The sequence below is a fragment of the Mesoplodon bidens genome (assembly GCF_964165515.1).
Source record: "Mesoplodon bidens genome assembly, chromosome: 13".
NCBI classification, from domain to species: Eukaryota; Metazoa; Chordata; class Mammalia; order Artiodactyla; family Ziphiidae; genus Mesoplodon; species Mesoplodon bidens.
The window spans coordinates 51,216,218-51,242,366 of NC_138169.1; the positions used below are offsets into that span (position 1 = coordinate 51,216,218).

General features: G+C 39.0%; 1 protein-coding gene across 1 annotated transcript; it reads right to left on the reverse strand.

Annotated features, from left to right (window-relative positions):
- Positions 1–432: 432 nt before the first annotated feature.
- SLC39A6 (solute carrier family 39 member 6) lies at positions 433–25,998 on the reverse strand. Its single transcript, XM_081253456.1, has 10 exons — positions 25,777–25,998; positions 23,392–24,123; positions 21,761–21,944; positions 20,743–20,912; positions 19,765–19,983; positions 8,244–8,349; positions 5,463–5,840; positions 4,287–4,367; positions 2,460–2,650; positions 433–1,689 (listed from the first exon to the last, which is right to left on the reverse strand). Exons 2-10 carry the CDS (start codon positions 24,112–24,114, stop codon positions 1,537–1,539), a joined length of 2,205 nt encoding a protein of 734 aa, XP_081109582.1. The 5' UTR covers positions 24,115–24,123; positions 25,777–25,998; the 3' UTR covers positions 433–1,536.
- Between the last annotated feature and the right edge of the window lie 151 nt (positions 25,999–26,149).

The following is a 26,149-nucleotide window of genomic DNA, read 5'->3' on the forward strand; positions in this document are numbered from 1 at the left end:
CATTAGTGCGTCTTTTCAAGCTTAGGCTCTGGGGTTTGTTTTTTGGTTTTTTTTTTTTTTTTTTTTAAGTTAGGGACAGCTTGGAATAAACTGTGGACCAATATTTTCTGAAGTGCCCTTTGTGGTAAACAATTTAAAAATTGAATAAGCCCACCCAATACAATAATATAAATGTGTTGATAAGTATATATAATCTGGATTATACTTAAGAAAATCAGACATCTCAAATTCATAGAAATAGAAAGTAGAATGGTGGTCACCAGGGGTTGTGGGGAGAAGGAAACGAAGAGTTGTTTAGTGGGTATAGTTTCAGTTTTGCAAGGTGAAAAAGTTTTGGAGATCAATTGCATAACAATGTGAATATACGTAAAATTATTGAGCTGTATGCTTAAAAATGGTTAAGATGGTAAAAAAAAAATCAGATATCTGATATTAAGCTGATACAGGGAATTTATTTTGTAGAAAAGCAACATCTAGAGAATGCCATACAACCCTAGTACATCTAAAGTACTATATATGAAAATGACAATTGCTCATAACAACGATGTTGAAGCACTGAAAGATACCAAAGTACTTTCTGAATCCAAGAAGTCAAATTATAACCAGTATGGTTTTAATGTCCTAACATATATCGAAATTCTAATATGCTGACATGTGGTAAACCAGATAACCAGAACATCCAGTAATGTAACTTGGGTGACACATAAGTTAACCTGGGATATCCAAGTCTTTTGACAATACATAAACTTGCTCATACTCATCCGGTGTACATCCACACAAATATTTTAAAATTCCAATTTCTTGGTCAAGTGATATATTTTGCTTGAGTTTATTAAATACATTTAGATGTCTCTATTATACAAAGTTAAATGTACAACTAAATTAGTAAAAAGTGCTGAGATTTTATGGGAACATTAATACTCTGACAAAAATGTTTACCAATGTACTCTGTACTCAATATTGCTTTTTTTCATTTAAATCTAAATTTTTCCCTTCTATTTTTAAACCAGTTTTGTGATTTTCTAATATGAAACCTATGCCTTCTCAATTTATACAGTTTCTTCTCTTTTTTCCCTTATTTCTTAGCTTAAATTCAGTTTAAGCTTTATTGGTATCTTAGGCTTCATGTGTATTCTTACTCCTAAACACCAGCAGTTCTTCAGAGGCCTAAAATCCAGCATGGGAATTACTATATTAAATTAGTTCTAGAAAAAGCATTAAAGACATTTTTTTTCTGAAATATACAGAACATGTCATGCCAAATCTCTTGTTTATACCATAAACCGGTAATATTGGTAAATTGCACATATAGCTTACATTCCCCAAATAGAATAACTTAAATATTAAATGTACCTTTATGTTACCACCATAACTGACCTTATAAGCATAACAAATGGCAATATTCAATACAAAAATCACAAAATCCACTAACCGTAAATGCTACGTATCACAGCATACTAACTCATCTCCCTATGACCTATTCAAACTATAGACAGCAAACTATAGCTTTAAGCTACTCTAGCATTTATACCCTAATTAGAAATTTATACGAAACACAATTTTATGTTCAAATATGGAAATAAGCAACATAATTCCAAATCCCAAAAGTATCCCAGCATTCTGTAAAAAGAAGTATCCCCAGCGGCTACATCCATGGTCACTAGCATCATTGTGCAGCATCTCAGGTACCTTAAAAAAAAAAAGAGCAACCTTTAAGTTTCCAGAACCACAGATTAGTTTTTAGAAGAATCTGCAGGACAGCTTTATATGTAGATGGATATTATGAGTCAATTCTCTAAAACATGACCACATATATATACTGACTCTAGCTAATAATGTCACACAGCATTTTCTAACAGTTTAATTAGCAATGATTATTCATGGTCTGCTCAGCAAGTCAAAATTTATATTGCTCTAGTTTGCTCCACTGTAAAATGGAGAGCTACACTGATTACCCTGCTTACTGTCTGTATCTATATATAACATGTGGCTCGCTTGAAATTCAGAGATATGGAAGCCTTACATAGTATAAAATATAATTTTAGCAATAACATTGGCTGAGATTGTTAGGTGGACTTTGGTGACAAAAAGATGACTCCTTCGTCCATTAATAAGAAACCTTTCAGCATTCTGAAGTATACACAGTTCGCCAACAGTATGTGGCTTGTGCTAGGTTTCCTACATGTCTATAGACAGTTCAATGCCTAATTACTGAAACTCTCCTCTCAAAAAGACACATCAGAAGGGGGTAAATACTTTTGTGTATCCTGATACACATTAGGCAGGACAAAGATGTGCTTGTGAGCAACAATCCAAAAAGATAAAACCATCAAGGACTTATAGTTTATATGCTACTTTGTCGAGCATAGAATCACTTCTCACTGGAACCATATTTAATCTAAACCCTTTTAAAAATGGTTTAATTGAACATTTTCTCTACTGACTTCTTAAAAACTTACCATATCAACCAGAGCAACATACATGAACAAGCCCGCAGTAAGTGCAAATATCCACATAGAAACATTTTCAGCATAATGACCAATGAAAATTCCTGTTGCCATTCCGAGATACGCCAGCATGGCTGACAGAGCATTATAAAGAACAGCCTGCTTAACAGTCATGCCAGCCTTTAGTAAAACAGCAAAGTCACCTTTAACAGAAAACAAAAAAAGGAGATAAGGTAATTAAAAAATCATTTTTAAGACACATACGCAAAAAACTTTCCAGATTTAAGAAATTCTCCAGGGCTCCCCTGGTGGCGCAGTGGTTGAGAATCTGCCTGCCAAGGCAGGGGACACGGGTTCGACCCCTGGTCCTGGGAAGATCCCACATGCTGCAGAGCAGCTAAGCCCATGTGCCACAACTACTGAGCCTGTGCTCCAGAGCCTGCAAGCCGCCAACTACTGAGCCCACGTGCCACAACTACTGAGCCCGCGTGCTGCAACTACTGAAGCCCGCACGCCTAGAGCCCGTGCTCTACAACAAGAGAAGCGACTGCAATGAGAAGCCCGCGCACCACAATGAAGAGTAGCCCCCGCTCGCTGCAACTAGAGAAAGCCTGAGCACAGCAACGAAGACCCAACGCAGCCAGAAAAATCAATTAATTAATTAACTTAAAAAAAAAAAAAGAATTACTCAGGGCTAACAGTGCTAATCAGTGTAAACACCCTAACAGCTTTATAAACTAAGATATCTTTTATCCAAAGTATTTCTTAAGGCTTCCACTTTGTCAATGAATGTCAATACTACAAATGTCAATAAGTATCAACTCTTGTGCTCTTGCACTGTCTTCAAGGAGCTTTTAACTGGCCACAAGGAGGAAGAGGGAGTAGAGAACACAAATGAAATGATCAGCAAATGATTAAGGAAATATATAATTAAGAGCTAAAGAGTCTAATGTTCTGGTTATAAAAGGAGAAAAAAAGAAATTAAGATGAGAATAGCTGAGAGAGGCTTCGTGGCGCGTGAAGGATCTAGAATGTGGAACATAGGGAATTCCCTGGCAGTCCAGTGGTTAGGACTCTGCGTTTCCACTGCAGGGGGCCCAGGTTCGATCCCTGGTCGGGGAACTAAGATCCCACAAGCTGCGTGGTGTGGCCAAAAATAAATAAATAAATAAATAAACAAAAATAAAAATAGAATGCACAACACAGACCAGATGTTGAGGATTACAAGCATGAAGCATGAAGACGGGAGGCCTTCTAAATGGCAGAACACATGCCAAGGAACAAAATTGAAAATGGCGTTACAGGTGTGTGCGAATATGCATCTATATGAAGAAAAACAAGGACATGAACTGGGAACCAGGACAACTGTGGGAAGGTTTTAAGTCCCAGTGACAGAGGAAAAGAATTCAAAACACTATTCATCAACTTCACATTTCTTTAGCTCTAGTGAGTGAAATACTCTTTGTCAACTTCTGTCTGTTAATGGAAGATGATTCTTTAGATGCCTGTGGTCTTACTCATATTGTGCATATGAAGAAAACGATCACTGATGTCACCAGTATGCTGGTATAGGAAGATATCTGGTAGGGGAAGAGGAAAAGAGAGGGGACTCAGGTATCTCTCTGGCAACCCCCCACAGGCAATTGTGTAATTGTAATCGCAGGGTTAGAATTCCGGCTGGAAACAAACTTGTCCTCAGTAAGAAAGAAAGCTGGCTAGGTTAGTAGACTTAGGAGAAGGCATAAATGAGGAAGCTTGCTGGAAGCTATCATTAGCAAAAGCCAGGGACACTAAGACACTTTACCCACCTGGAAAATACCATTTGTAGGATTCTCTTACCTAATTCATGAGGCAACTCATGACAAAACACAGCAACAGAAGTACTTAAACCACTCGATAAACCTTCAGTAAAAGCAGCACCTGTGTAAAAATCACTGCATTATTTTGTGGGTGTGTATTTTAAAAATCTTAACAGCATACACAATGAGGTAAAAGAAATGAAATAATATTCTGGTTGTGAATAAACAGAACTTTCTCAACTGCACTCTGTACCGTCTTCATAAGTAATCTTAGATTACACTCAATTAGATTTAAATTTCCCAAAGGAGCACAAGCAGATACAATTGAGAAGGGAAGGTTCCACTATGCCTTAGAGTGATTAAATGATCTTATACAAACCTGAGAAGTAAATTGCTACCACACAGAACACTTACTTAAAAATATGAAACAAACTGATTTAAAAGGTTTAGGAAAAAACCCTCAGCAGTCAAGAGTACAAGTATGTTTCCGGGCCTCAGAGGAATTCACTATATAATTAGACAACCACGTCTGAGCGTTTGCACATCCTCCTTTGTCGCTTATGCTGTGCACAGTGCAGAGAAGGAAGAGCACCAAGCTCCCAGGGAGCCAGGCTGGGCTACAAAACAACACTGCCTCCTTGGCAAGTGGTTCACCTTGCCAGGCCTTAGCTACCTAATCTGTACTTATTTCCATGGTTCCTCCCAGCACTAAGTTACTACAATTTTTAAGTATTTCTATTACCTCTCAATTGTAGCACAACAATTTAATAGCAAAAAAACTGTAATTCTTCTTTGGGTAGAGATTAGTAATTAAACTTATCAGATATATGAAGATTCCTTTAGCATAAAAGAAAAGATGATGGAAGTATTTTACTTTAATAAATACTGTTTATATTGCAGATAAGGGAACTCAAATGTATTTGGGAAAAAAAAAAATCCTCACATGTGCTCCAAACACCTTAGAGCCTGAGCCTGCAAATTAAAACAACTTTTGGTAGTTACAATTTAGATAAAGGGCCAAGCACAGTTTCTAGCACTTAAACTAACATTTATCAAGTACTTCATTGTCAAAGCAGCCAAAAACGAAATAACGGTTTGATAATCTTAGAAGTCAATAGCCTTATCAAACCAACCTATTCCTTGTTAAAATAAGACTGGTACTTTCATGTGACATTTTCAGAGTCAACCAACAAGGGGCAGATACGTAGATATATACCAATTGCTAGGCCATCGCTGAAATTGTGCAGGCCGTCCCCCATGATCACCATCCAGGCCAGTGTGGCAATGCCGGCATCCTTCAGCTCCTCCCGAGAGTAGCGCTGACTGTGACTGTGTGGGTGGTGGTTTTGGTGGTGGTGGTGATGGAGAATATGATGGTAGTCATGATGGTGGTGAACGAGGTCATCTGACTGGCCGAGTGTATCATGGAAATGCGAATGGCATTTATTCTTGCACCCTCTGGGTACGTATTCATTGTAAACTTCCTGTGGATGAGCATGAGCTATCATGACCTCCTCTTCTTCCAAGATTGCTGGCTGTTGAGAATCAAAGTGGGAGGGCTCTTGTGAGTCAGCTCGCAAATATCCTTCAGGTCCTAGGTATAAACATAAAGGACATTGGGACAAAGTCAAATGGCTTTGTTAATGTGCATGGACACATTTCAAACATCTCCACTGACAAAGTCAACAAAAGATCTTAAAGCATGGCAACTCTCTCACACAGACCTGGCAGAACTAGACATTAGAGTATTGTTGATGAAAAAAACATCAGTACTTAAATGACCTCACGTACTAAGAATGGATTTTAAATGTTAACCTTCAGTAACTACCCCCAGATCCTCCCTTAATTTCTTCTGCCTTCTTATGTGTTTAAAGATGATTTTTTTCCAATTATAAAAGAAGCACATACTTACTTTATAAAAATATTTCATTTTTGATATTTAAAATATTTAAGAAAAATATTCCAGAAAAATTGGAAATAAAATACATGCATAATTCTGTCATCTGAGTTCCTCTTTCAAAATTCAAGGAAAAACAGAAGAGGGGAATTCCCTGGCAGTCCAGTGGTTAGAGCTTGGTGTTTTCACTGCCAAGGGCCTGGGTTCAATACCTGGTCGGGGAACTAAGATCCCTGCAAGCCAAAAAGTGGCCAAAAAAAAAAAGGAAAAACAGAAGAGTCTGAAATACCATCATCACCAAGAAACATTTGTTATCTATCCGTGTAAAATAAATTGCAACAATAAGTTTTTACTCTCTCTTTTTTATACACTGGTATCAACTTTCTTGGGAGCATTCCCGATACTGTGGCCAATTCTAGAATAGCTGTTTCCTCTCATCATTATAAATTTCACTGGAGCCCATTACAAAGGTTGAAGACGGAATAGATGCAGGAAGATGAATGAGCGTATTCACTTGCTCTTTAGAGAAAAGCAACATGCTGGAAAACAAAGGGTGGACAGGAAATCTTACAAATAACTTGGTAGCAACAATAACGTTCTTCTTCCTCCTTAGTCAGCAACTATATATTGAGTATCTGCTCTGGGCCAGGCACCTGCCCAGACACTGGGACAAAGTGCGTCAGCACAAAGTCTCTGCCTTCGAGAAGCTTATGTTCTTGTGGGGAGATAGCCACTTAACAAAGAAATACATGTATAAATAAGGTAATCTAAGGCATTGGAACGCATGGGAAGAAAAAACAGAACAGGGTAACATGAAGGAGAATGACTGGGAGACCTTTGTATTCAGGTGATCAGGGAAGACCTCTGAGGACGAGATGTCCGAGTTGAGATTGGAATGATGGGGGAATTTAGATGAAGACCCGGGAGAAGAGTACTCCGAACTGAAGAAACAGTGAGTGCCAGGCCCTGAGACAGACCTGGTGTGCTCACAGGATGAAAAGGAGGCCAGTGAGGCTGGACAGGGCAAAGCGTCGGGGAGAGTGGAGGGCAGGGCAGGACACCGAAGGTCGTCGTAAGGTGTTTCGTTTAAAATTTTAATCTTAACTGAGTCTGTCCAACAAGAAAGGCCAAGCTAACAAGTTACAGGAAACAGTAACTTTACAGTGGAGAAACATGGTAGACACGTTAGCCAAGTGATCAAAATTAACACCACCTGTGTGTGAAAGAGAGCATCATGTAGGGTGGCACACCATGTCACTGAAAAGGATGCAATACCACTTTGTGGTATTCCTGCCCAAACTGATCAACCTAATGGTGAAAACATTAGACAAACCCAAAATGAGGGGCAATTAGATGCAACATTTGATCCTGAATTGTACTCTGGATCATTTATTTTCCTTTTAGGGGTTGGGGGAATATAAAGAAATTATTAAGACAATTGGAAAAACACGAAAAAGGTCTATAGACTAGAAAATGGCATTGTATCAGCTTTAATTTCCTGATTTTGATCACTGAACTGTGATTACAAGGGAATGAATGTCCTTTTTCTTAGGAAACATAAACTTAAGTATTTTGAGGTTAAAATAAGCATTATGTTTGTAATTTATTCTCAAATGGTTTAGAAAAAAAATGTATGTGTGTATACAGAGAGAAAGAGACAAAGAATGATAAATGTAGGTAAAATAAATGGGGAATATAAGAAAGGGGTACAGGAATTCTTTGTACTATTCTTGGAACTTTTCTCTAAGTCTGAATTTACCTCAAAATAAAAAATTAGAGAAAAAAGAGATGTAAGTGTATATAGAAATAACCAACTCACTGGCAATTAAAAGAAAGTATGAGTTGAAAAAAAAAGAGCGGGGGAGGGGGTGGAGGAATTCCCTGGCAGCCCAGTGGTTAGGTCTCCGCGCTTTCACTGCTGGGGCCTAGGTTCGATCCCTAGCTGGGGAACTACGATCCCATAAGCCACGTGGCGCAGCCAAAAAAAAAGGGGGTGCGGGTGGGGGTGGAATATGGTTCCCCCTCTTCCAGACAATCCAGGTTGCCTGCAAATCACAGAGCACTGAATTCCCTCCAGCTCTCAGATTTATAAGGACTTACGATCATCTGCGTCTACTTTCTCCTCATTTGTTGACAGTTGAGATTCATACTGGGACAACTGCTTCTTAATCTCCACATCATCATCATTTTCAGGTTTTTTCTGATTCTACAATAGCAAGGAAAAGCAATACTTTAAAATAGGCAGGTTGCTTATGCATACATCTTTAGGTAAACAGTTAAGCAAAAGATTTCATCGAAAAAGACAGCAGAGTAAGAGACTTCTAATGGAATAAACCCCATCTAAGGGCAGGGCCTGTACTTAACTTGCATAGCACCTAGTAGTTTGTTTTAGGCATAAACTGTTCAGAAAGGTAAAGAATTAATGCTTCAGTAGTATGAAAGAAAAATTACACTCATCTTTCTGAATGTCCCCCTAGGTCACACAGTCTAAATTTGGTCTTATGCAAGCAGCACTGCATCCCCTGGGAGCTTGTTATAAACGCACAGTCTCAGGCTACAGGCCAGACCTAATGGATTAGAATGGGGATTTTAACTAGACCTCCAGGTGACTCATACACACATTAAAGCTGAGCTCTGCCTCAGGCCATTGAGTTAGAACCAGCTGGAGGCCTGTCCTCCAGAAATTTAGTGATCTGCTAACCAATTGCTTAGTTTCCTCCAGTGCCTCTTCTGGGCACTGAAACCCCATACTTTCCACACTTTTTATAAATTAAAACTATACTGTGATATCGATATGTATTTGTTATAAAACTAAAATACTTTTCGTGTGGTAAAACACCATTAACAAGCTTTTCTCTTTTTCAACAAATCTCTACTAGTTAGCCTTGAATTTATCACTAGGTTTTTTAACCAACTGAATACCATACTTGAGATTGTCTATATCTCAGAGCCCAAGAATAAAGGTCACTGTTTGAACAACAGTGCCTGTTTATTACTACTTACATAGAATATTCAAGATAATGAAAACTGTCACAAAAATAATAGATTTCTTATTTGCAGTATCTTTTGAATATGACTTAATCATCACCATACCTGAGATTTCATTCTAGCTCTAACAGTATATAAAATATCTGTACCTTCTTAGGTTATAAGAGTTTTTAAAGGCAAGCACAGACAAATCTTTATACCTACCTCTAGCAAAATGCCTCAAACACAGAGAAAGTACTTAAATATTTGTGAAAATAAGTGAATTCATGATATCTTAAATTACTTTAGTTGATGCTTTATTTGTTTGCCAATGATTACCTGTAGAACATAGACTTTTTAAGCAATTCTTTCATTCCCTAAGTATTAAGAGCCTGTAATGTTCCCTGCGCTGAATGGTGGCAATATATCAATATGTCGTAAAACAAGATACACATAGTCCTTGTTCCCAAGGAAGCTTATCACCCACAGGGATGATACATTGCACAGGTAATGATTATACATTACATGATACATTATGTATCATGTAATACATTGCACAGGTAATGATTATACATTACATGATACATTATGTATCATGTAATACATTACACAGGTAATGATTATACATTACATGATACATTATGTATCACGTAATACATCCTGTAATATATTATGTATTACAGTATCATGTAATACATTACACAGGTAATGATTATACATTACATGATACATTATGTATCATGTAATACATTGCACAGGTAATGATTATACATTACATGATACATTATGTATCACGTAATACATACTGTAATATATTATGTATTACAGTATCATGTAATACATTACACAGGTAATGATTATACATTACATGATACATTATGTATCACGTAATACATCCTGTAATATATTATGTATTACAGTATCATGTAATACATTACACAGGTAATGATTATACATTACATGATACATTATGTATCACGTAATACATCCTGTAATATATTATGTATTACAGTATCATGTAATACATTACACAGGTAATGATTATACATTACATGATACATTATGTATCATGTAATACATTACACAGGTAATGATTATACATTACATGATACATTATGTATCACGTAATACATCCTGTAATATATTATGTATTACAGTATCATGTAATACATTACACAGGTAATGATTATACAATTCTTTGATTGAAATTTTTGATATATTTTACAAAGGAAAAATGCACAGTGCTATGACAGCATATATATATGAGAGCATACAACAAACACTTAAACAAATCCCTCTGCCTGCTCTCCTCTGCATTAGGACAACAAAATAACAGACAGGCCAGTTAGGAGGCAATGGCTGTCACCCACGTAAGTCTGGCATGGACCAGGATGATAACAAGGAAGATGGAGAGAAGTGAAAAATTTCATTTCTGGATACATTTAATAAAACTAGGTTGGATATAAGGATGAGGGAGACACAGATGATTCTCTGGTTTCCAGCATGAGCAAGAAACCTGAGAATCCAGGAGAAAGAAAGTTTGACATGGAACTATTATAACCATCTAACTACACCAAGTATGCGACTTAACCCTAATCTGAATGTAGAGATTTCAGATCAACATATATGGAAGGTAACCTAAAACTATGACATATAGAATTTTCCAGGGGTGCAGGATGGATGTCTTAAGGGAAATCTTAGGTAAAATGTTCTGTTATGGGTCTGAAGAGCTCCCAATATTTGCCATATAATGAATAGTTTTTTTCTTTTTGACAGAACCAAATGAGATTAAAAGCTGTTATGTAAGTAACACTAAGATCTGGATGCCCTTGAAAAAAGAGAAACTAAATATTTTCTAAAAAGGAAGAGGGGAGGAACCAAGATAGCAGAGTAGAAGGACGTAATCTCACTCCCACTTGTGAGAACACCAGAATCACAACTAGCTGCTGGACAATCATCGACAGGAAGACACTGGAACTCACTGAAAAAGATACCCCACATCCAAACACAAAGGAGAAGCCACAATGAGACGGCAGGAGGGGTGCAATCACAGTAAAATCAAATCCCGTAACTGCTGGGTGCGTGACTCACAAACTGGAGAACACTTATACCACAGAGGTCCACCCACTGAAGTGAAGATTCTGAGCCACACGTCAGGCTTCCCAACCTAGGGGTCCGGCAACGAGAGGAGGAATTCCTAGAGAATCAGACTTTGAAGGCTAGTGGGGTTTCATTGCAGGACTTCGACAGGACTGGGGGAAACAGAGACTCCACTCTTGGAGGGCACACACAAAGTAGTGTGTGCATCGGGACCCAGGGGAAGGAGCAGTAACCCCAGGGAAAATTGAACCAGACCTACCTGCTAGTGTTGGAGGGTCTCCTGCAGAGGCGGGCAGTGGCTGTGGCTCACCGTGGGGACAAGGACACTGGCAGCAGAAGTTCTGGGAAGCACTCCTTGGAGTGAGCCCTCCCAGAGTCTGTTATTAGTCCCACAAAATTTGAGCCCAGGCAGGCTCCAGTGTTGGGTTGCCTCAGGCCAAACAACCAACAGGGAGGGAACCCAGCCCCACCCATCAACAGTCAAGCGGATTAAAGTTTTACTGAGCTCTGCCCACCCTGAGCAACACTCAGCTCTACCCACCACCAGTCCCTCCCATCAGGAAACTTCCACAAGCCTCTTAGATAGCCTCATCCACCAGAGGGCAGACAACAGAAGTAAGAAGAACTACAATCCTGCAGCCTGTGGAATGAAAAGCACATTCACAGAAAGACAGACAAGATGAAAAGGCAAAGGGCTATGTACCAGATGAAGGAACAAGATAAAACCACAGAAAACCAACTAAATGAAGTGGAGATAGGCAACCTTCCAGAAAAAGAATTCACAATAATGATAGTGAAGATGATCCAGGACCTCGGAAAAAGAATGGAGGCAAAGACTGAGAAGATGCAAGAAATGTTTACCAAAGACCTAGAAGAATTAAAGAACAAACAAACAGAGATGAACAATACAATATCCGAAATGAAAACTACACTAGAAGGAATCAATAGCAGAACAACTGAGGCAGAGGAACGGATAAGTGACCTGGAAGACAGAATGGTGGAATTCACTGCTGCTGAACAGATTAAAGAAAAAAGAATGAGAAGAAATGAAGACAGCCTAAGAGACCTCTGGGACAACATTAAATGCAACAACATTCGCATTATAGGGGTCCCAGAAGGAGAAGAGAGAGAGAAAGGACCTGAGGAAATATTTGAAGAGATTATAGTCGAAAACTTCCCTAACATAGGAAAGGAAATAGCCACCCAAGTCCAGGAAGTGCAGTGAGTCCCACACAGGGACTCAAGGGGAAACATGCCGAGACACATAGTAATCAAATTGACAAAAATTAAAGACAAAGAAAAATTATTGAAAGCAGCAAGGGAAAAACGACAAATAACATACAAGGGAACTCTCATAAGGTTAACAGCTGATTTCTCAGCAGAAAGTCTACAAGCCAGAAGGGAGTGGCATGATATACTTAAAGTGATGAAAGGGAAGAACCGACAACCAAGATTACTCTACCCAGCAAGGATCTCATTCAGATTCGATGGAGAAATCAAAAGCTTTACAGACAAACAAAAGCTAAGAGAATTCAACACCACCAAACCAGCTCTACAACAAATGCTAAAGGAACTTCTCCAAGTGGGAAACACAAGAGAAGAAAAGGACCTACAAAAACAAACCCAAAACAATTAAGGAAATGGTCCAAGGAACATACATATCGATAATTACCTTAAATGTGAATGGATTAAATGCTCCAACCAAAAGACACAGGCTTGCTGAATGGATACAAAAACAAGACCCATATATATGCTGTCTACAAGAGACCCACTTCAGACCTAGGGACACATACAGACTGAAAGTGAGGGGACAGAAAAAGATATTCCATGCAAATGGAAATCAAAAGAAAGCTGGAGTAGCAATACTCATATCAGATAAAATAGACTTTAAAATAAAGAATGTCACAAGAGACAAGGAAGGACACTACATAATGATCAAGGGATCAATCCAAGAAGAAGATATAGCAATTATAAATACATATGCACCCAACGTAGGAGCACCTCAATACATAAGGCAACTTCTAACAGCTATAAAAGAGGAAATCGACAGTAACACAATAATAGTGGGGGACTTTAACATCTCACTTACACGAATGGACAGATCATCCAAAATGAAAATAAGTAAGGAAACAGAAACTTTAAATGACACAACAGACCAGATAGATTTAATTGACATTTATAGGACATTCCATCCAAAAACAGCAGATTACACTTTCTTCTCAAGTGCACACGGAACATTCTCCAGGATAGATCACATCTTGGGTCACAAATCAAGCTTCAGTAAACTTAAGAAAACTGAAATCATATCAAGCATCTTTTCTGACCACAACACTATGAGATTAGAAATGAATTACAGGGAAAAAAACATAAAAAATACAAACACATGGAGGCTAAACAATACATTACTAAATAACCAAGAGATTACTGAAGAAATCAAAGAGGAAATCAAGAAATACCTAGAGACAAATGACAATGAAAACACGATGTTCCAAAACCTATGGGATGCAACAAAAGCAGTTCTAAGAGGGAAGTTTATAGCTAAACAAGCCTACCTCAAGAAACAAGAAAAATCTCAAATAAACAATCTAAACTTACACCTAAAGGAACTAAAAAGAAGAAAGAACAAAGAAGAACAAACAAAACCCAAAGTCAGCAGAAGGAAAGAATTCATAAAGATCAGAGAAGAAATAAATGAAATAGAAACGAAGAAAACAACAGCAAAGGTCAATAAAACTAAAACCTGGTTCTTTGAGAAATAAACAAAATTGATAAATCATTAGCCAGACTCATGAAGAAAAAGAGGGAGAGGACTCAGATCAATAAAATTAGAAATGAAAAAGGAGAAGTTATAACAGACACCACAGAAATACAAAGCATCCTAAGAGACTACTATAAGCAACTCTATGCCAATAAAATGGAAAACCTGGAAGAAACGGACAAATTCCTACAAAGGTATAACCTTCCAAGACTGAACCAGGAAGAAATAGAAAATATGAACAGACCAATCACAAGTAATGAAATTGAAACTGTGATTAAAAATCTTCCAACAAACAAAAGTCCAGGACCAGATGGCTTCACAGGTGAATTCTATCAAACATTTAGAGAAGAGCTAACACCCACCCTTCTCAAACTCTTCCAAAAAATTGCGGAGGAAGGAACACTCCCAAACTCATTCTTGAGGCCACCATCAACCTGATACCAAAACCAGACAAACATACTACAAAAAAAGAAAATTACAGACCAATATCACTGATGAATATAGATGCAAAAATCCTCAACAAAATACAAGCAAACAGAATCCAACAACACATTAAAAGGACCATACACCATGATCAAGTGGGATTTATCCCAGGGATGCAAGGATTCTTCAGTATACTCAAATCAATCAATGTGATATACCATATTAACAAAATGAAGAATAAAAACCATATGACCATCTCAACAGATGCAGAAAAAGCTTTTGACAAAATTCAACACCCATTTATGATAAAAACTCTCCAGAAAGTGGGCATGGGGGAACCTACCTCAACATAATAAAGGCCATATATGACAAACATCATTCTCAATGGTGAAAAACTGAAAGCATTTCCTCTAAGATCAGGAACAAGACAAGGATGTCCACTCTCACCACTATTATTCAACATAGTTTTGGAAGTAATAGCCATGGCAATCAGAGAAGAAAAAGAAATATAAGGAATCCAAATTGGAAAAGAAGAAGTAAAACTGTCACTGTTTGCAGATGACATGATACTATACACAGAGAATCCTAAAGATGCCACCAGAACACTACTAGAGCTAATCAATGAATTTGGTAAAGTTGCAGGATACAAAATTAATGCACAGAAATCTCTTGCATTCCTATACACTAATGATGAAAAATCTGAAAGTGAAATCAAGGAAACACTCCCATTTACCATTGTAACAAAAAGAATAAAATACCTAGGAATAAACCTACCTAGGGAGACAAAAGACCTGTATGCAGAAAACTATAAGACACTGATGAAGGAAATTAAAGATGATACCAACAGATGGAGAGATATACCATGTTCTTGGATTGGAAGAATCAATATTGTGAAAATGACTCTACTACCCAAAGCAATCTACAGATTCAATGCAATCCCTATCAAATTACCAATGGCATTTTTTACTGAACTACAATAATCTTAAAATTTGTATGGATACACAAAAGACCGCAAATAGCCAAAGCAGTCTTGAGGGAAAAAAATGGAGCTGGAGGAATCAGACCTCCTAACTTCAGACTATACTACAGAGCTACAGTAATCAAGACAATATGGTACTGGCATAAAAACAGAAACACAGATCAATGGAACAAGACAGAAAGCCCAGAGATAAACCCACGCACCTATGCTCAACTAATCTATGACAAAGGAGGCAAGGATATACAATGGAGAAAAGGCAGTCTCTTCAATAAGTGATGCTGGGAAAACTGGACAGCTACATGTAAAAGAATGAAATTAGAACACTCTCTAACACCATACACAAAAATAAACTCAAAATGGACTCGAGACCTAAATGTAAGACGGGACACTATAAAACTCTTAGAGGAAAACATAGGAGGAACACTCTTTGACATAAATCACAGCAAGATCTTTTTTGATCCACCTCCTAGAGTAATGGAAATAAGAACAAAAATAAACGAATGGGACCTAATGAAACTTAAAAGCTTTTGTACAGCAAAGGAAACCAAAAACAAGACCAAAAGACAACCCTCAGAATGGGAGAAAATATTTGCAAACAAATCAATGGACAAAGGATTAATCTCCAAAATATATAAACAGCTCATGCAGCTCAATATTAAAGAAACAAACAACCCAATCCAAACCTGAGCAGAAGACGTAAATAGACATTTCTCCAAAGAAGACATACACATGGCCAGGAAGCACATGAAAAGCTGATCAACATCACTAATTATTAGAGAAATGCAAATCAAAACTACAATGAGGTATCACCTCACACCAGTTAGAATGGGCATCCTCAGAAAATCTACAAACAACAAATGCTGGAGAGGGTGTGGAGAAAAGGGAACCCTCTTGCACTGCTGGTGGGAATGTAAATTGATACAGCCACTATGGAGAACAGTATGCAGGTTCCTTAAAAAACTAAAAGTATAATTACCGTATGATCCAGCAATCCCACTACTGGGCATACACCCAGAGAAAACCATAATTCAAAAAGACACATGCACCCTAATGTTCACTGTAGCACTATTTACAATAGCCAGGTCATGGAAGCAACATAAATGCCCATCGACAGGTGAATGGATAAAGAAGTTGTGGTACATATATAATGGAATATTACTCAGCCATAAAAAGGAACGAAATTTAGTCATTTGTTGAGACATGGATGGATCTAGAGACTGTCATACAGAGTGAAGTAAGTCAGAAAGAGAAAAACAAATTATCGTATATTAACGCATGTATGTGGACCCTAGAAAAACGGTACAGATGAACCGGTTTGCAGGGCAGTAGTTGAGACACAGATGTAGAGAACAAACATATGGACACCAAGGGGGGGAAAGCCACAGGGGCGTGGGGATGGTGGTGTGCTGAACTGGGTGATTGGGATTGAGATGTATACACTGATGTGTATAAAATTGATGACTAATAAGAACCTGCTGTATAAAAAAATAAATAAAATAAAATAAAAAAATTAAAAAATAATAATAAATAAAAATTAAAAAACAATAAAAAGGAAGAGAACATGTAATGTTTGCAAAACTCCTGTGGGAAGTCTTTGTCTAGAAATTATGCTTACTTGCCTTTTAATGTTTCTTATACATGTAACAAATATTTACCAATGATCTATTATGTGCCAGATACTATTCTAGGCACTGGAGATACAGCAGTCAAGGAGACAGAGAGGTCCTGGCTCTTAAGATCTTACATTCTAGTAGAAACTATTTTAGAACAAAGATTATCAAACTTCTTTGACTACAGTTCACAGTAATGTATGTAATAAATACAGAGTAATATATGGAATACACTGTAATATCACGGTTGCATTTAAAAACATTGGTCGTGACACAAGATTTATTTCACAATTCACAAATGATTATTAATTTAAGAGTCTAGGGGCTTCCCTGGTGGCGCAGTGGTTGAGAATCTGCCTGCTAATGCAGGGGACACGGGTTTGAGCCCTGGTCTGGGAAGATCCCACATGCCGCAGAGCAACTAAGCCCGTGAGCCACAGCTACTGAGCCTGCGCGTCTGGAGCCTGTGCTCCACAACGAGAGGCCGCGACAGTGAGAGGCCCGCGCACCGCGATGAAGAGTGGCCCCCGCTTGCCACAACGAGAGAAAGCCCTCGCACAGAAACGAAGACCCAACGCAGCCAAAAATTAAATAGATAAATAAATAAGTTTATTAAAAAAAAAAATTTAAGAGTCTAAAAAATACTGTTCTGTATTAGAAAACAGAGAGCCTACCTCTTAGAGTCCCATATGAATATAAAGCAATCTTTAGGTAAATCTTGAAAATTAAATTGAAATTAGAATGCTAAATAAATTATGGCATTTGAAATAGAAACACAGTAACACAAATAAACACAAACAACCCCTCCCCCCAAAAAACCCTAAAAATGATTTTTTTTTTTTTTTAAGGTGAGAATAATCCCAGAGAATGCAAAGAAGTATGGATATAGTCTCAAACCCATCCAAGTGAAGCAACAGGGACAACAGGAACATAGAAGATGACTTCCTGGATTAAGAACGAGTAAGCTATTGTTATTTCACTTCTTCCCTGTAAATTGAGGTTCAGTAAAGGTTCAAAATTTGCAATTTGAAATTTTAGTGAATGTAGAATCCATAAGGGCAAATATTCACAGGATGGAGGAGGCCACTCTTCTCTTCACACATGCACTTGATTCCCAACGTGAGCTCTATGCTCAGCAAGAATCAACTATGTTGGTTTTCAAGCCTCTTCATGCCAGCTATACCTGTTATTGCAATTGCACAATTTAATTACATATTATTCAAACTATGAAATGATGGTGAGAATAGTTACTTCCATGAAAACTTAAGTTGAAGGCTTCTGAAAGATTCAAAGGCAAGTTGTTAAAAAAAAAAACAAGGCTATTAAATTACATAAGGCACTAAAAATAGAATTACCATATGACCCAGCAATCCTACTCCTGGGCATATACCCAGAGAAAACCATAATTCAAAAAGACACATGCACCCCAATGTTCACTGCAGCACTTCACAATAGCCAGGTCATGGAAGCAACCTAAATGCCCATTGACAGACGAATGGATAAAGAAGATGTGGTACATATATACAATGGAATATTACTCAGCCATGAAAAGGAACGAAATTGGGTCATTTGTAGAGGTGTGGATGGACCTAGAGACTGTCATACAGAGTGAAGAAAGTCAGAAAGAGAAAAACAAATTTCATATATTAATGCATATATGTGGAATCTAGAAAAATGGTATAGATGAACCAGTTAACAAGGCAGAAATAGAGACACAGATGTAGAGAACAAACATATGGACAGCAAGGGGGGAAAGAGGGGGTGCGGGGGTGGTGGTGGGATGAATTGGGAGATTGGGATTGACATATATGCACTAATATGTATACAACAGATAACTAATGAGAACGTGCTGTACAAGAAAAATAAATAAAATTAAAAAAAATTACATAAGGCAATCACTGTATAAAATTTTTTATATTTCCAAAGATCTAGATTCTACACTTAAAATAGCTTTACAAGTATGTAACCTCTTGCTCAATTTTAGAGAAAACCAAAATTGGAAATTTAGATGAAGCAGCATGGCTGTAGAGAAAAAAAATCATACAGAACTCCAACTCAAAGAAAAGTTTGGTCAACATCAAATGACCAGTATATGAGTACACAAACATCCAAGATGTGTACATGTCATTTTTAAGAGTACCCATGAGGACAATCTTTTGACTCATTTGCCCAGTCACATCAGATAGGAAGAGGCAGATAACCATAGGCAACTCCAAAGATATTTTTACCAGAAATAGCCTACTGTTCAGCTTCACACTCTCTTCTGGTGGCAATCTGCAAAGGGCAAGTATGTGAAAGTCACATAGTCTTTCAAACAAAACATAATATTCAGCTACTGCATGAGTAATTTAAAAGTTAATCCATGATACTTTTTTCTTAAGCCACTTTATTGAGGTATAATTGACATATAAAAAGCTGTACATATTTAATGTATACAACTCGAGTTTCGGGATAAGTATATACCCGTGAAACCATCACCACCATCAATGCCATAATCACGATGCTTCTCATCTTCAAGGCCCTGTGTGTGCCTTGTTTGGTGGTTTGTATAGATATTTACCCTTGCCTTTCTTAGGGTCTTGTGACTTTGAAGGGAGTACTGAAGATAGAGAACTTCAAGGTTATAAAGATACAGAACTGCTCTCCATGAATGCTTCTGGGAACAAAAAGGTACTGAACCCCTTTGTATGTATGAAGATCATACACCCTGCACAAGCCCAGTTTAGTTCAAGTACTGCTCTAAATAAATATCCAATGCATAGTAAGTATTCAGAATACTTTTACCTTTTTCTTCTTATCTTTAAATTGCTTGATCAATGTGAGGACGTGTTCAACAAGAAACATTAAATACAAGCCTCCCAGAGCTGTCAGACCTTTCCACGTGGAATCAAAATAGGTACTTTCTTCTATGTTTTGAGAAGAGAGATGGCTGAAGAGCGGACCTCTCTTCATTTCCGTTGCTGGTTCTTCATGGCTGTGACTATGGTGATGACTTGCATGAGACTAAAGGCAAAATAATATGGATTTTATAAATTCAGTAGTTTCACACGTCAGAAAAATTGGCTAAGATAATTAACATCAAATTTGAAATTATTCAGAATTAGGCAATTAATGTGATACTTCGGAATGAGGGCAACTTTAGGATATTAAAAATAAAATGACCAACAAGCAGCAGAGATCTACAGCTTAAGGTATGTAATGTACGATGGCACTTTGTAGAGTGGATCTGTTCAATGTAAAGACAGACACATTCCCCAGTGACCCTCATAGCATACAGGTAGTGGGTATTTCCAATGTTTTCCCATGGTCACAAATAAGAGGGAACTGCAAAACTTAATAGGCATATAGTGTCTACTGCTTATACTCCCAGCTGAAAAGCCCCTACCACAGTCGTCAGTGTGCTTACAAGAAGCCCAGTCTGGGTAATGGGACCTGGCAGGTACCCGAGATCCAGGTGCACTGCCCCAGTGGCCTGCAGCTGAGTGCAATAGGAACTTCTGCCACTGCGTGTGAGGGAACCAGGTGTGGCACACACTAACAGAAGTGAGACGGGGAGGGGGGGAGGGTCACAGGGTACGCCCCACCCACGTGCTCCTAGAAACCAAATTTCCAGCCTTTTATACATATCAATACAAAGCACAAACCAAAAGTACACACACACATATATGTATATATATATACATATATATATATATATAGACACACACATATATTTAATGTTGAATAGTAAAATACACTAATGGGATAAATTACTGTACTTACATGTGGAAGCAGGTGTAAAAAAGCATCACCACTCAGTGTCCCAACAGCCAATGCCACAAGGAAACTCAGAAGAAACTTGAAAAACACCCGATTCATGAGAGGCACTAAGATAACACCCAGCAAAGACAGGAAACTGATGACAGAAATGGCTATAAAGCCACCAACCCAGGCTGTCAAACAAAACAGAGAAAGGAAAAAGCATATAATTGATAACCTTTAAAAGAGAGACTGTGGAGTGGCTTAAGACAACTTAAAAGCAGGGGAGCTAAAGAAATATAAACTCAGTGGAATAGGACTGTGGTAACAGAGCAATAACCAAGAAATTCGATCAAATGAACTATGTGACTGAACCCTCCAGGTAAAGGGCATAAACCCAGTGGAAAATTCTTCAGCTAGGGGTGAAGGGAGGGGAAGACACGGTTACCAAGGATGAACTCTAGCTCACTTGGGAACTGAGCTTTCAGACTCTCATAACAGGTAAATTATGAGAGAGAAGAGGAAAAAGTTAGCAAAGGAAGGAAGGAAGGAAAGAAGGAGGGAAGAAAGGAGTAAGAAAAGGAAACTGGGAATTCAATAATTTCCTCAGTGAACAAAGCAATTAATTCTTCATTATAGTTTCTGAGCAATGCAACTTACACTATAGCAGAGCGTATCCCGATTTCATCTATTAATAAGAATGTACGAGAATTAGGCTCCTAAAGAGCAGAGATTAACTCTGACCATCCTCCAAACAGTATGACAACATATAAAGATCCCAAATTTTGAATGACCCTGACACATCCTGTGGGAGGACCTCAGACAAGTTATGATCTAAATTTTATTTTCTCATTTTTGTTTGTTTTGTTTGTTTTAAGGGTAAGGCTAACACACTTGCTTTCTTCACATTCAAGGCAGAGAACAGTAAGATGATGTATTTGGAATTATGCTGAAAAATGAACAGGTTGATGTAAATATAAGGAAAAGTACAACATAAATGTATCTATTGGAAATGATTTTTACACGAAAAAGGAAATTTTACCTATTTGTAAAGAATATGTCTTTGGAGGGATTTCAGCTTTCTTTTCATTCGTTGTATGAATCAGACATGATCTAGTATCAATCTGATTGATGATGGCTGGGCAGAGATAGTTGAACTCGGTGGCATTCAGTGGAACCTGGATGCCCATGCCATGAGATGTAAGCAGCTTTGATGCATTGAAACACTGAAGAAAAGGAAACAGTGAAATCACCAAAAGGTACTCCCATGAGAGAATCCAAAAAGGCTGTTTGATGACACAACACCCTTTTCCTACTGAAGGTACCTACTTCTTTATTTAAGTTAAATCAAAATCAACTTTAGTTTTAAGTACTTTGGAACTTGCCTCAAGCTACCTGGAGATATTACATCACAGGGGTGATTTCCCATCTCTTCCACCTATTTCTTCTTGGGAGAAGCAGTCACATCACTAGTCACCTTGGGAGAAAGCCTCATGTGGAAAAAACTTGAGGATAAATGGACATTCACAAGCCTGTTAACTCATTGTATAAACCTATTAAGGAAATGAGCTTTAATTTCGAGACAGGTTCACTAGAGATTGAGAAATATGTTGCTTTAGTACTAACACTACCCTACCTGGTCTAAACAAGCCCAAGACATGTCACTCTTCCAGCAACAACTGTAATTGCAAAACTTAGCTCAGTTCTGTCTGCATACTTGGCAAAGTAATGCTCCACAACGAGAGAATATTAAATTATGTCAATTACTCTTGCGGAGGACAAGGCTGGTTAATAAAATAAACCTGTACCGGCAGGTTGCTGTTTCAAAAATTTAATTAGATGACAAGTTTAGTTTGAAGAGAATCTCCTCTGGGAAATGTAAGCTCTCCCTTCTCACCAAAAAAAAACTGGTGGTAGCACCTGTTTCTCATCTTGGCCAATACTACTCAGAACAAACTTTATCACTAGTGTCGCTACGGGAATGACCATTAGTAGGATTATCCCAGAATTAGTAAATCATGTGATGGTCTGAATGAAGTACTTAAGTTTTGCCTATTAATGTATACCAACTAACTCCGTGTTGTTGACATCTCTCAGCCAAAGCAAATTGTGTACAGTCTGGAAGTCTAGTCTAGGAAAAAAACACATGAACTCAGAAGGTCACTGCCCAGACTTCTCACGTGTCCAGCATATCGCTGCTTTGGCAGTCACTCCACAGGTCATTGCGATCCCTCTGCCAAGGAGGCGAAGCTGCTCTTCCCGCACTCTTCAGCCCTTCCAACCACACTTTTCCTGAAACAGGGATTCTAACTCCTGCTCTTTCGACCTTCGGTTTCTGTGTTTTAATTAATAGGATTCTCCTTTAAAGATTTTCTCCAAAAATAATTTTGACATCTTGTTTCTACACTTACTTTAAATTCTATATTAGAAAGTGGTTTCAGCAGGCAGCACTATTCTTACCAAAGAACTACCCCCCAAGTTTTGTATCAGGGATGTTTACAACATAGTAGGGACACTTTGAGCTAAGTGCCTTGCTGAGAGAGTAGAAATTCCCCTTTCAATGAACTCACCATTTTACTTTTATTTTAAACTCCTTACAACTGAGATAGAATGGCAATGCCAGGACAGACAAGCAGGCGTATTGATTAAAATAATGAACAGCACTCATCTTACCTCCTGAGTATTTTCATTTGTGCTTCTGGAATACATAAAGCCTTTTCTGGGCTCACTCACAGATTCATTTGTTTTCCTACTAGCCAGCCAGGTCGCCCAGCTCTTTTCTGTGACACTGGGTAGAGTGGAACTGCTCACACCTTTGGGGAGAAGTTTTCCATGTTTTGGAGTTTCTATGGTCTCTAGAAAGTGAGTTCCTTCAGAGACAGCATTATACACAGTTGAGGTCACTTCACTAGCACCAGCGCCATCCTTGATTAAAACATTCCTTCTACCATTGGCATGTTCTGATCGATGAGGTCCTTTTCCCTGGCTGTTTCTAGGCTCTTTACTTGAACTATCAGAGTCATGGTCTGGGCAAAGAGCTTTTCGATTTTTACTGGAAGCAGCATGATTATGGTGAGAGTGATGCTCGTGGTCAGAGTGATGCTCATGGTCATGGTGTATATGGATTCTCTTAATCTTATCTATGCCTATATTCTGAAGCAATTTTCTGAACCCTTCAATTGACAAGGAATTATTTTCTCCATAGCGATGGAAAAGCTGCTGCAGATGATGCTGCCGTGTGGTAACTGCCAAGTCAACATTAATGCCAGATTCCCAAATCGGAATAATTTTCTCAGTGGTCTGAGGGAAAGCAGTGGCTGGTCCTACTTCATGAAGGGGATGTGTGACTGACAGAACGAAGGTCAGGATCAAGATCACTGATAAATTCCTCGCCATTGCACCTTCCTAAAGAAAACAGAAAAAAAAATCCTTGCCTTCACTTCCAAAACAATTTGAATTAAGAAATCCTATGCTGAAAACTGATGTCTAATCAAATAACCAAGTTTTACAGAGTATCATCTAGTGTGATCAGTGTAGTAAAACAAAAGAAAAAAAGAACTGGAGTCCTAGGTTCTACCCCTGCATTGCTAAAGCATGGGAAGCAACTGGAGAGCAGCTGAGTGCTAAGACTCTGTAATTAGCACTGTAAATGCAACAGTAATTCAGAGACTGGAGGGGTCCAGGTGGCCACAGCCACATTGGCAATTTCTTATTGCTTTGAACAACGATTTAAAACAAAAGAAAACCCAACTAACTACCTCCACCACCACCACCGTCATTTCATAGAACAATCTTTCAACATCGAAAAAAGCAGAAATGGCAATCTCAGAGTAAGTCGCATTTAAATTTTTTTTCTTAAACTATATGCAAATCACTTTGAGGTTTCTCTCCTGAAATCCCACTCTTCAAGGGCACCCAATTCTGCCAGTTTCTTGTGACTCCCTCATGCATACTCAGGCAGATGTGTGCCTTAACCACACAAACGGGATCTCTTTTTTGTCCCCCTCAACAAATGACATCTTTCCATGTCAGTACATATAAAGGGACCACATCCTTTTGAATGACTGCAGTTTTTAAGTAAATTAAACTTCATAAAAAACTATGTTGTTCTTATATTGCTATAAACCAGTGAAAATTTTGTCAGACTATTACTCATCCATACAATAGTGTTTGGAACCAAAGGCCTATGCTCCAAAGAGGAGTTAGGAATCCAGTTGAGCACTGAATTCAGTTAAGGAGAGGAAGGTATAGTCCAGATAAGCAGATAGACTAATATCTCAGCACCCAGCCAGCAGATGTCCAGCACCAATGATGGGTAGTGATCATGACTAAATTCATCTGCCTCCAGTGAAAGACGCAGATGTCGGACTCTGGAGTGAGACAGCAAAGGCGAGAGAGGCAACCTAGCTCTACCACTTTCAGCTGTTCTTCCTTGGACCCACTGGTAATACCCATTTTATAGGGTGACTGAGAAAACCACATGAATGGATGGATGTGGAAGTGCTCCAAACACTGTCAGCAGTGTTGCACAAATGCTGCTTATCATACTGTGGAAAATGGAAGTACGCACTACCACGGGGCTAGACTCCTGAAAGAACAATCCTTGGGGCCTGAAGTTTTAATAGGCAGAAGAGAACCATTAAGAAATCATTCGCAGAAGAGAGGAGAGGAGCGAGATGCGTGGGGACAACACAGACGAATGGCTCAAGGGCAGCTCCGTGCCTTTCTCCACGGAGGATGATTAGGGCGGTCCCGGACCTGTCGGCGATCTCCGTCCCCGCAAGTCCGCGGGTGTTGGAGAAAAGAAATCAGAACGAAAGGGCCTGGAGAAACGGGTGAGTGGAGAAAACGGAAAAGAGGGCACAAAACTGTTTCTAAGGGCTATTTTTAAACACGACAGTACCTTTTTCGAAAATGAGATGAACAGGACAAACCGTTTCCTTACCGCGTTGTACCCCGAAGCCCATGTGTGGGATGGGAAGCCCAAATGGAAGTCTGGCCTCGCCGGCCCGCGGTGTACCCCTCTCCGCCCACCTCTCCCGGACCTGCGGGACTCACCTCTCCGCGGCCTCGCCGTCCCACGGCCCGGTCCCGCGCGCCGCTTCAGTTCCCGCCGGCGGTCCGGAGGGCTCGGAACCGGCCCGTGCTTCTCTCCCTAAAAACCTCTACACGGCACGGAGAAGCGACGATCTCATCGGCCCGGCTGCCCCTCGGTCGGGGTACCGCCGCGCAGACACTGGGAAGCAGCACCCAACGCGCGGTAGCCTCCCGGGAGCAGGAGAACAATTACTAATTACCGCCGCTCGCAGCGCGCCGCCGGGAACCACCGCCCCCGCCGACCATGACTGCGGGGCATGCGCAGTGCGGCTCCACCCCGTCCCCGGCAGGCGGATCCGCGCGGCCGCCGGTTTGCCGGCTCCGCGGGGCTCGC

Coding starts and splice junctions, on each gene's coding strand:
- SLC39A6 (XM_081253456.1), bottom strand. CDS start 24,114: ATGGCGAGGAATTTATCAGTGATCTTGATCCTGACCTTCGTTCTGTCA. Junction 5,841..8,243: donor GAAAGTAGACGCAGATGATC/GTAAGTCCTTAT, acceptor GTTTATACCTAG/GACCTGAAGGATATTTGCGA. Junction 1,690..2,459: donor ATGTTGCTCTGGTTGATATG/GTAAGTTTTTAA, acceptor TTTTTTTTTAAG/GTACCTGAGATGCTGCACAA.